This window comes from Vipera ursinii (assembly GCF_947247035.1).
Source record: "Vipera ursinii genome assembly, chromosome: 4".
Classification (NCBI taxonomy): domain Eukaryota; kingdom Metazoa; phylum Chordata; class Lepidosauria; order Squamata; family Viperidae; genus Vipera; species Vipera ursinii.
The window spans coordinates 16,537,799-16,550,165 of record NC_139514.1 but is presented as its reverse complement, the minus strand read 5'-3'; the positions used below and the strand labels follow the sequence as shown (position 1 = coordinate 16,550,165).

The 12,367-nt window shown below is 41.0% G+C and overlaps 1 protein-coding gene across 2 annotated transcripts in view; it reads left to right on the top strand.

The window, feature by feature from the left end:
• The first annotated feature begins 573 nt into the window (after positions 1–573).
• The window catches only part of PDGFD (platelet derived growth factor D), a 190,582-nt gene continuing 178,788 nt past the window's right edge, over positions 574–12,367 (top strand). For both annotated transcript variants that reach the window (XM_083362418.1, XM_083362417.1), the window contains exon 1: positions 574–1,345. In XM_083362418.1, the coding sequence (XP_083218544.1) occupies positions 1,213–1,345 (133 nt within the window). In that variant the 5' untranslated portion in view covers positions 574–1,212. The remainder of the gene's footprint in view (positions 1,346–12,367) is intronic.

Genomic DNA, 12,367 nt, shown 5'->3' with positions numbered 1-12,367 from the left:
TCCTACTTACAGAATCCGGAGGATCCCAAGCAACTGAAATCTGGGCTGCCACTAGAATTCAGGGCCCAGTGGATCAAAGCCAAGACCCCAGCCTAGGAGAACAAAAGTTGCTTCCCCAACTCCAACTTTGCTTCGGAGCAATGGGGGAGGGGAGAAGAACTTTGGGACGTGGGACTTCGGCCAGGTGTCTGAGCTCGTCCCGCGATCCTTCCAACTCGGCGCCCGAGCTCCATCTCTTTCTCTCTCTCTCCCGGAGACACCTTAACCGCTCCGTCTTTGTTGCGTCCCTAACTTTCTCGCTGGCCTTTGGGACCTGCAGGACGGAGGGGGGAGGGGGAGAGGAATCTGCTGGCGCAGGTTGCTCTCAAAAGGAGATCCTCTCTTTCCTTCTCTTTCGGCTCCCTTCTTTTCCCCCACCCCCAAACCCCCCACCCCGCGCAGCACCAATCCCGGTGCGCCGCGCCTCCTTTGGAGTCAAAAAACCACCGGTGCGTTTTCCTTTCCGAAAGCAAAGAGAGAAGACAAAAAAAAAGGCTGCAAGAGCTCCCGAGCCATTTAGCCGACCAGAGAGAGAGAGAAAGACTCATCGCTCTCCGGCCAACTTCGCGGGAGACCTGGAAAAACATTCCCCGCTCGGCCAGCCCAAAAAGGGCAGCGCAGTCCGGCAACGGTAGAGGGCGAGGGGGGCGGAGGGCGTCGTAGCCTTCGGCTCGCTCGCCAACCTTCTCTTCTCTCTCTCTCTCCCCCCCCCCGCCCCACACATAAACACACCGCAGTGCGCGTGTGAAGGCAACTCCCCTCTTTCGGGATCCCTTTTCTTGCCTGGTCGGCCGGTGGCGGAAGGGGAGACGCGAGAGGTATAGAGAGGGGGGAAAGCTCTCCGGGTCTCGCTTTTGTCCCTAAGTCTGCAAGGGGCAATCAATCTCCCACCGCTTTAGCCCTGCAGCCATTCCGCTAGAATCTTTTTTTTTTCCTTTTCTTTTCCAAAAGTTTTCTCGACTTCGGGCGGGAACTCACAAGAGACTTTAAGAGGCGAACGGGGCAAAAGGAAGAAAGCGGGTGCTTTGCCGGCTTGAAAGGGAGCGTGGATCAGAAGACCCTACCGTTTGCCAGAAGATTGGTGGTCGCCTTGAGTCTTTTTATTTTTATTTTTATTATTATCATTATTGTTCTTATTTTTAAAGACTTTCCTCTCTGCGCCAAAGAATCCCGATGCAAATGCTGGCGCCGTTCCTCCTTTACGTGGTAGCTTGGGCCACTTTTTGCCCTCGGCAGCAGGGATCCGCCGCCGGCAGCCAGAGCGGGTCGATCAGAGCCTTGCGCGCCTCGAACAGGCGGCGAGATGGTGAGTGTCTCCTTTCTTCACCTATTCCTCACTGATGGGTGAAATTGGCCAGGCGGCCGCCAAAAGCTAAAGGTTGTGGAAGCGCGCCCCCTACACATTCTCCTGAGAGGTGCACTTGAACGGAGAGACAAAAGAGCGGAGGGGTGGGGGAAGGTTAGGTTGGAGGGCTGTGGAAGCAACTTTTCTTCAACTCTTTCTTTCCTTTTCGGATTGTCTTACACAGCCAGACATTTCCTACATCCAGTGTAAGTGGTCAGAGAAGTAAGTAATGCATGGTCTCCGGACTTCAGATGATGGATTGAAACTAATATACGGTACAGTACAGTGAAAAATTACACTGATTGTGAAAAGCCAATACATAACGGGTAACGCAATGAATAACTTGAAAAGAGGTCTGGGTCCCATAAAACAAAATGTTACTTGCAAGAAAAAGATGCTAATCTTTTGTTAGATGCTCAAGTAAGGATGCCTACAAAGGGGGTATCTTTTCAGAGATCCACATTCACCCAGGTGTTCTTGGACATGCTGTAGCAAAAGCTGTAGGCACGATTAGCAATCCAGAGGAATAACGCCTAGTAAATCCTGCCTGTTAGGAAGACATCCAAAAGAATGCATCATGCTTAGAATTTCGGGATAATTGGATAACTGCATCCAGCTTTCTCAAAATCTTTTGGCAGGATCATTTCTTTCATTAGGCTTTTGCATGGACTTATTGCTTTTGTAGGGGGAAAAAAACCCAGAATGAAATCAATGCAAAAAATGTGTGTGGTAATTAATTAACCTTTTAAAAACATGCTGGCAGCATATATACATGCTTAGGCAAGACACACCCAGCAAAAAAACTTCCTGGAGAATACTTCCACATCATAGGATGCACTCTGAAATGAGTTTATACCATACAGAAGTCCTTTACATGTTCCACGATTATGAGAAGCAGGCTTTCTGTTCTTTAAACAGAAAAGACAATGAAAAGGGTGATCAAGAGATTAACCTGGGTAGGGGCATGTGGGCGTTCAAGACTTCCCACAACACAAAAAAAGGATGAAGCAGTCATAACCTGTGGTTATTTAATGTGCAACATTTTAGTCTTAACTTCTTTGCATTTACTTATTGGTGTTTTTGAAAGTTTCAAGAGTTTTATTTCATTTCGTAGTTGAAATGACTGGCTGATTATGCACCATTAAGTAGTTTTCAACTCTTAATTATCAAGTAGATTTTCTCCATGATTTTCTATTCTTGGTACTTCGGGTCTTCCGACACAGGAACTCAGCCCATCCTCCTTGTTGCTAGTCATCCTCTTCTTCTCTTTCCATTTAACTTTCCTAGCATGGGAGCCTTCTCTAGAAAGCTCAGTCTTTGCAAAATGTATCCGAGGTAGAATAATTTGAGACTGATCATTTGTGTCTCAAGTAAACATTCTGGGTTGATTTGTTCAATGATCCACTGACTTGTTTTCATGGCCGTTCCTGGTATTCTCAGGAGTCTTTTCAAAGTAGCTCAAGAGGCATCCACAGTTCAAGAAATATAATTCTACTTGTAGATAACTGCTACTGTACACAGGAGGATACTATCTGTACTACCAACCCTAAGGTATAAAAGCCTTATAGTTTTCAAGCTTCTCAAAACACTTCAACAGACAAGATACTATTAAAAACAAACAACAAAAAACAGGTTCTGGAGAAGGTTAGATATTTGAGCTATTGAGTGTGACTAATTTCTAAGATCAGAAGTTCTGGATTTTAGAAATGTGCCCTCAAACTATGTTCTGGATGGGATAGTAATTATTCAGGAGCAAAAGAAGTAATATTTCCTGGTTGTGACAAAATGTTACATGATTCCTTTTCAGAGAGACTCTTACCCATCAAAGCTATCAATAAAGTTATACATTTGGCATCAAAACATACATAGACTGAAGCTATTGTCACCTTTCAGGCTGCATCTTCTACTTTTGTGGTCTCTAGAACCACAGTGAAACATTCATCTGCAACATGATAGTTTCTCCATTTTTTGTACAATTTAGGACTTAAGTTAGTAAACTCTTATGGCCTTCTAAACCAAGTATGGCCAGGATGAGAGCTGCCAATCTACAGGTACTCCTTGACTTTCAACCAAAATTGGGACCAGAACATCTGATCCTAATGATGCAGTTCTTAAATTAGTTGCATCCAATTTTACAACCTTTTGTGTGTGTGTGTTGATTGTTAAGTAACCATTACAGTCATTATTATAGGGACGCGGTGGCTCAGTGGGTTAGGATGCTGAGCTTGTCGATCAGAAGGTCGGCAGTTTGGCAGGTTGAATCCCGAGTGCCGCGTAACAGAGTGAGCGCCTGTTACTCGTCCCAGCTTCTGCCAACCTAGCAGTTCGAAAGCACGTAAAACGCAAGTAGAAAAATAGGGACCACTATGGTGGGAAGGTAACAGTGTTCTGTGCGCCTTTGGCGTCTAGTCATGCCGGCCACATGACCACGGAGATGTCCTCGGACAAGCACTGGCTCTTCGCCTTTGAAACGGAGATGAGCACCAGCCCCTAGAGTCGGAAATGACTAGCACGTATGTGCGGGGGAACCTTTACCTTTACCTTTACAGTCATTAAGTGAATCACGCAATTGTCAAGCAAATCTGGCTTCCTCCATTGACTTGGCTTATCAGAAGTTACCTGGGAAGGCATCAGATGGTCATCACATAACCCCAGGATGTTGCAGCCATCATAAATACATGCCGCTTGTCAAGCACCAAAATTGTAATTATGGGGCCACGGAGATGCCATCAGGTCATAAGTCACTTTCTTCAGCAGTGTTACAGTGAATGTTTTTAAATCAAGAGCTGTTTGTAGTTTGTTTTAATAAAGGACTAAGGAAATTATTGGAAAATGAGTGAATCAGTGGCTATTACTTCAGACATCAGGATAATATTAGAAGTGATAGATATTTCTTGATCCTTACCTGCTGGAAGAAATTGTGGACAAGTAATTCACTGTTGGACTGGACTAGACTAGACAGGCCTTTGGTCTGATCCAGTAGGACGCTGGACGCTGTGTATGGTTTTTTTGCCAAACGTCCATCATCCGTGTTGCCCACTTGCCAAGAAATGTGATTTTTAGTCTATAGGAGTTTAGACTCCTCTCTATGCTCAAAAATAGAATCCTGATGCAGAAAACTAAGCCTATGACTAGGTGCCCAGATGGAAACTAGTCAAGGAGAGAAGCAACCTAGAACTAAGGAGAAACGTCCTGACAGTTAGAACAATTAACCAGTGGAACAACCTGCCTCCAGAGGTGGTGAATGCTCCAACACTGGAGGTTTTTAAGAAGAGACTGGACAGCCATTTGCCTGAAATGGTATAAGGCTTCCTGCCTGAGCAGGGGGTTGGACTAGATGACCTCCAAGGTCCCTTCCAACTTATTATTATTATTATTATTATTATTATTATTATTATTATTATTATTAGGTTTCATCTGTGGGCAATTAGATTTCACTTCTAGATGGCATTCGGCTATCTTATTTAATAGCTAAATAGGCAGAAAGCAAAAATTCAGAGTCATGAACAGATTAAATTTGTGCTAGATGAATTCTTCCCCCTCCTTTGGTTTTTTTATTTGTTTAAACCAGGGGTAGGCAAACTCGGCTGTTTTATGACTCATGGACTTGAGTCATAAAAGAGCCGAGGTTGCCTACCCCTGGTTTAAACTGAGGGAGCAAGAGAAAGCAGCTCAGCATTCAGGATCCCCCTCCCACTGCTAGATTGGCCCTCCCTGCTGGATTTCTGAATATTCAAATGCCAAGACTTGGAATAAACTAACCTCACAATATTGTTTTCTTTCTTTGCATATCTTCACTGAGATCTCTGCAGCTGCAGCTTTGTGGCATTATAAGATTAAGATTTCTCGTGATTTCGAATGAAAGACAGAGAGAGAAAAAAAAATACCCACAGAATTTCTTTTGGTTAGGGAGGCAGGCAACTTGAAAATGAACACAGAGGGGAATTTTGCCCTCCGTTGTGTAAATATTTTTCCCCCCAAAGATTTACAGCTGCAAACAGCTGGACCCTTAACACTTCTCCATAGCAGATGTTTACAAAGGGAAGTGCTTGAAGGAATAATAGCAGAACTTAAGGAAGTCTTCAAGAGCTGCAGAAAGTATATTATCTTTCTTTCAGTCAATCAGCTCCTGGTCTCTTTTGATGTCATATTCTTCAAGGGTAGGGCTGTTCCTAATTCCCAGTTATTTCAACCTCCAGGCATTTAATGATGCTCCTTAGTTTCTGGGTGGAGGGTGCTTAGTCTTATTTGGGGTAATCTCCCCAGGCCAACAGGAGCTACTGTAGTCTTGCTTGTGACCTGCCAATTTCACTTGCTCATCTTTCATCCAGGGATAGAGCATATTTGTGGCTGCAGGCAGAGCAGAATTGAATCTTCCAGCCTTTTCTGCTACAGCATTTGAGACATGGTTTCTTTCTCCTAAAAGATCAACCAGGAATTGCTGGCATACAATAACAGATGGTGGGTTCTCCTCTCTCCCTCTTTTAAAAAAGAAAAATCTGCTCCAAATTTAGATTTTGTTTTATAAAGTTTGCATGTTCTAACATCACTCCTCAAATTACAGAGCTAGGGCAATATTCAGTAAAATATTCCAGGCTCTTGTCCAGATTTCAAGAGCAGTCTCGCAGAGTTGAAGTTGTGAGTGCTCCATCCTTGGAGATTTTTCATGAAGAGCTTAGACAGCCATCCAGAATGGTATAGGGCAGGGGAGTCGAACCCCGATCGCATTGTGGGGCCGTATCGTGACGTATTGGGATTTGTTTTGCCTTTGCGTGGCCGGGGTGGGCTGGGTGGGCCACATTTGGCCCACGGACTGCGTGTTTGACATGCCCGGTATAGGTTCTCCTGCTTGAGCAGTAGGCTGGTCTAGAAGACCTCCAACTGTCTCTTCCAACTTTGTTATTCTGTTTTGTCTTTGCTGGTGACTATAAAGATCTGGTAATTGAGTGAATCTCAGCATTCTCAGGGCACAGACACTTTGCAGACATCCTGGTTTTAGAATAAAAGCTTTTACTCTGTGGATAATATTTTTTGTCCCTAAAATGTGTACGCAGAGATAGTTCTGCTTGTCTTAAAGCAAAAGCTGCAACCACTTTTCTGCCACTTCACAGAGAAACAGATGGATTATGTCAGAGGGTTTTGTGAATTACATCTTATTTCATCAGATGCACAAAGTGCCTTCAGTATGTATACTTACACACAGACATTTATGATTTAATCGGGGTTAAGTGCAAACAATGAGGTCAAAGCCAAACAAAATGCTGAAAGCAGAGACAGTGATGAATACCTCTCAGTGGCCATTCACAAAACATCTATTGAACCATGATACAGCAATCCTTGCAGAGGTTACATAATTAATTTGGTAGTTTCTAAACAGATTATTTATTCTTGCTCAAATCCAAAGATCCATACCTCGTAAATTGCTCTACTTTGCAGTTCACTGGTTTTTACTCTGTGGATAATATTTTTAAACATGTGATGAAACAGGCTGTAGTCTATGAATGATTGCATCCGTATAAAGCTTATCTTGTCTTTACTGTGTCATATGTCCCTTCTTTGTTTGGTAAAACTGTGGATGGAATTGGAGGACATACAGGTAGTCCTCGACTTGCGAGCCCAAAGTTTCGGTTGCTAAGTGAGACAGTTGTTAAGTGAGTTTTGTTCCATTTTATGACCTTTTTTGCCACCTTTGCTAAGTGAATCATTACAGTTGTTAAGTTAGTAGCACAGCTGTTAAGTGAATGTGGCTTCCCCATTGACTTTGCTTGTCAGAAGGTCACAAAAAGTGATTATATGACCCCAGGGACATTGCAACCGTCATAAATACATCCCAGTTGCCAAGTGTCTGAATTTTGATTGTGTGACCATGGGGATGCTGCAACAGTCATAAGTGTGAAAATGGTCACTTTTCTCAGAGCCGTCATAACTTCAAACAGCCACTAAATGAACTGTTGTGTGTTAAGGACTACCTATGCTAGGGAAAAGCTGCATGGTTTACATAATGTAAAATTTCTCTTTCCTTATCTTGGGGTCCATTAGAAATGTTGGTCTGAAGTTCCCAAACCCACTGCATGCACCATAAACATTTGTGACATTCGGCTGTGGAAATCATTATTTGTATTTATGAGGGTGCAAGTCCTTTAACACAAGAATAGGCAACATGATGGAACCATTGTAATTGAAACCCCATCCTTAGTGACCATCAGGCTGCACAGTAGCTTTGAATGTCTCGCTACCCAGAAAAAAATGGTCCAAAAAAAGTAGTGGAACATCTTTAGGAGAAAGAGCAACTACCAAACTTGGCTTCTGCTGCATTAGTCATGGCAGCCATTTTGTGAGAATTTCACAATACGCAGTGCAGCTAGGATGGCCTTTTCCAACACTGTGATTCTGTGCCTCCAAAATGTCATATTAATTGCTTAGATAGAAATCTAAATCCTGTCTTTCCTTCAGGAGCTCAAAGCTGCACTTATTATATGTAATCCCTTGTCCATGTGTTTTTTCCCCCCACAAAAATAACCCTGCGACATAGGTTAGGTTGAAAGATAATGGCTGGCTGAAAGCCCCGGGTGAAATTTCATGGTCAATACTGAATTTCAATGAGAGTTCCTCCCAGTCTTAATCCACACCTTAATGATCACATCACAGAGATTCAAAAAGGTTTGCCCACTCATTTCATAGTAGCTTTTGAAATTCAGCTTAGCAGGTGCACAGGGTTGTGGTGAGGGCTGCTTAGAGCATGTGCCCATAAAAATTTCACTGGATCAGCGCTTACCTAAATACCTGCCTTTGAGCTCTAGAATAACGAAGGAAAGTACAAATGTGGTTCCTTTGTAATCAATACACTGGAGTTCCACAAAGCACTTGGCAATCAGTGTCTGCCCTGTTTTATCAGATAGATGTATATCATGCCAAAGCAGATATTTCAGTTATAAATTTGCAGGTTAGTCTCAGACTTACAGAAAACAATTGAATAGTCTTTTCAGTACTTATAGGTTCTTTAGGTACCTTTTAAAATGATTCTCTCTCCTCAGAACATTTTTATAGTTGGAAAGAATAAAATTGATAAATAGATTTCTAGTTCTGAAAGGATGGCATGATGGTGGCCAAAGGCAACAGTGAAATGGTCAGCTGCACATTAATGTAATCATGCAGTAGATTCTTTCTTATTTATTTGTTTGTTTGTGTGTGTGTGATGGTGTGCATGTATAGAAAAATATTTTATTCAAAATTTCAACCGCAATTACATATATATTGTTCTTCTTTAAATTAGCCTATCATCTATCCATCCATCTATCCATCCATCCATCCATCCATCCATCATTTAGTACTTAAAAATAAAAGAACAAATAAGCTAGAAAGTGTAGAAAAGAAAAAAAGAATATTTGTAAATAAAAAGAAATAAAAAGAAATGATTTTTCCCTTCAACACAGCAAATAAAAACAATCATGTGATACTAGAAGGCTGTAAATAGATGCCAGTTGCCAAACACCTGAATTCTGATCACATGACCTTGGGGACATTGCAATAGTTATAAGTGTGAAGACTAGTCATAAGAGGTTGCTAAATGAATGGTCACAAGTCAAGGACTATCTGTATATATCTTAACTTTGATTAAATAAAGCTACTTTATATTCCTTCCTTTAACTTTTAACAATCTTGATATTTAGTCCTTTCAAATAATGTCCAAGAACTTGAACTTGAGCTTTCTCACAAAATTTTTCAAAGCTTAACAACCCTATTTTGTAAATCCAATATAGGAAAATTATCAATTATCTTGGTGTTCATCTCACAATAATCTTTTTTACTCTATTACAATGTTAGCCAGTTTCTTTTCTATGTTATATGTAGTATTCCCCCCCCCCCGCTTATCATTCTTGTAGCCGGTCATTGTTAAATCCATCTTTAAATTTCAGATCCATCTCAGTCTTGTCCAGTAAAATTTGTTCATCTCCCTCACATTTTTTAAACACAGTCTATCTATAGAGACAAACACTCTTAAAATTAACTTTTGGGTCCATTGTTCAAAAATATCCTTCCATAGGTCCAGTATTAAAATATTTTGATTCATTCTGTACTTGTAAGTCAACTTTAAGTGTTGTCCTTTAATTGTAATCTTCAGTTGCTTCTAATTCTCTCTAGTATCCAACCTTCAAAGTTCCATCCTATCATGTTTTTTTTAAAACAATTTAAAATAAAAGTATTTTCCCATGGGGAGGAATTTTACAATTAATCCCAAAATCTTATTTCAAATCCATCTGTACTTTTATTTCATTTGTAATTTTCCAAAATCAAAGTTCTAATCACTTTTCTACTGTTTATTAGTTTTTCTTACTAAATTCTTAAGTTTAATTCTTAAACTTGCATTTAAAGTCCCCCCCCCTTTTTTGCTAAGGATTGTAGCTAAAAAGTAATTAATTAGCAATTTCCAAAAGTAATTCAAAAAGGAAACGTGCAAATCCAATGTCCCTTTCGAAGGTGCTAACTGTAGTTTGAGCAGGATGATATTCCTTGATATTCCTTTATTTCTCAGAGGTCTAAATCTGCCAGAGACCATTGTCTTTCAGTCTCTTCATGAGGAGAAACTGTCTGGAACACTTGTGGAAGATCTTGAGTCTCTCCTGAGAGGAAGCGTGCAGAACCAATCTATTCACTGGGTCTTTATTCTTACTCAGTTATCAGCTCTATTTTTAGGAGATCAGTCTTCAGTTTGCCATTTCTTCCTTAGAAGTCTACAGGTAGCAGATTCTCAAGGCAGACTTCTCCCTTTAGTAGAGACACTTGTACCAAAACAGTCCAAGTGAAAAGACTCCTTCATGACAAAGGTATCGTCAAGATATCAAAAGGAGCTGTGGTGGTTCAGTGGTTAGAATACAGTACTGCAGGCTAATTCTGCTCACAGCCTGGAGTTCAATCCTGATCGGCTCAGGTTAGTAAAATCAGGACCCAGACTGTTGGGGGCCATATGCTGACTCTGTAAACCACATAGAGAGGGCTATAAAGCACTATGAAGTGGTATATAAGTCTAAGTGCTATAAGATATGATAAAGCTAGCATGTTATTTCCCCTTGGGATTAGCAGAAAAGTAGGAAGCCAGGGAAGCTGTAGTTTATGAAAAAGATGACAGTACAAAGAAAACTAGGCCATTCATCCTGTCCTTGCTTCGCGTTAAATAACTGCAAGAACAGCACATTTTTTACATGTGAAAACTTCCAACAATTTCTTCTCCATTGAAATATTTATGAAGTACATTTTCTTTGATGAAATGGAATGAGAATAGGTTGGACAAATGCAAAATGCATCTGTTCAGCTTTATTTTAAATTAGCTTTTCTCAGACTGACATGCCACAGATGTGTTGGACTGCTGTCTCCTTCCTGTCTTCTGCTAGCATAGCTATGCTTTCTGAAACCAGAAGGTATAATTTAAGACCTTGCCTGGTAGTGTTCTTCTTTTTTTTTCTCCCTACACAAAACTTCTGGGTCATTCCAAATTTCACCTTCCCCAAAATCTTAAACTTGGCCTTCAGACACTGGTATGTTGACCATGGATTTGTTCTGCTTTCTGGCTCTTCCAAGGCTGTCACACTAATTTTGATTCATTTTCACTGCTATTTGTAGTTCCTTGGAGCTGCAAGGTGGGCAAATACCATGTTGTGTGAAAACCTGCCTTGTTTTCTGTCCTAGATAATTGGGTTTTATCCTTTGCCAAGGATGGAATGCAGCAGTGGGGATGGCTATGTGATGCACAGCATTGCTGCCAGGGATGTAGAAGTGACACTGTTTTACTTTTTGTAACTGTACTTGAACGGTTGTTACATTTTAGTCTGAAGGGTTTTGTATATCTTCTTGTGAGTCACATTAAATGCCTCTGTGTGGCAGTAAGGCAACATAACATTAATTTTGATGAATGACTGAATGGATAATATGGACTGAGTGAATTCACCATGGGTCACTGCAGTTCTCCTTAACTAAAATCTGACTTCAGATTTCCCTAATTTAATACCCTCCAGACATACGCTGCATACAACATTTTGAAATTTCACTTAAATCATCTGGAAAGGCATGAGATTGGAGACACTAATTATACCATGAAGATTTTTCTGCAGTGTTTTTTTATTATAAGAATAGAAGCCCAAATAAACATGTACAGATATTTCTCTTACCATGAAGCATGACATTTCCTGAGGTTCTTGTAAATAATAAATTGTCTATGACATCAAGTTTCCTATTCTATCTGAGTAGTCTCATTTCTTGGCACTGATCTCCATCTCACGTTTTAAAAGGCAATTTCCTACATTTGTGCTTTAGCAGTTTGAGCTCCCAGTTGGGGATCCTGAGAAAGGAACTACCTGACCTGCTGAATCAACTTCCTGCTTGCTTCCAAATACTTCTATCCCGCATCTTAACAGAATAACAGAGTTGGAGGTCTTCTAGCCTAACCCCCTGCGTAGGCAGGAGACTCTATGCCATTTCAGGCAAAAGGCTGTCCAATCTCTTCTTAAAAACCTCCAGTGATGGAGCAGCCACAATTTCTGGAGGCAAGCCCTTCTACTGATTAATTGTTTTAACTGTCAGGAAAGTTATCCTTATTTCTAAGTTGGTTTGTTCTCTGATTAGTCTTCACCCATTAGTTCTTGTTCTGCCCCCTCCCCTTCTTTGTAGAGTCCCTTAGCTATTGGATCATTGCTATCATGTTACTCAATCTTCATGGACTATATGAAATTGAACTTTATGAAAGCATAAAGCTACATAAAAAATTAAGCTTGGGCTTAGCCCTTCCCACATAGAAAATGATAATATTCCCAAGCAACTTATAATAATAACAATAATAGAGTTGTAAGGGACCTTTGAGGTCTTCTAGTTCAACCCCCTGGTACTTTTTGCCTTTTTGTATGACATTGTCAAACTTCTTGACACACACACACACACCCCAGTAGAGTTGCAGCAACAATGATGTCACAGAAAGTTATGGAAGGAAGAGTC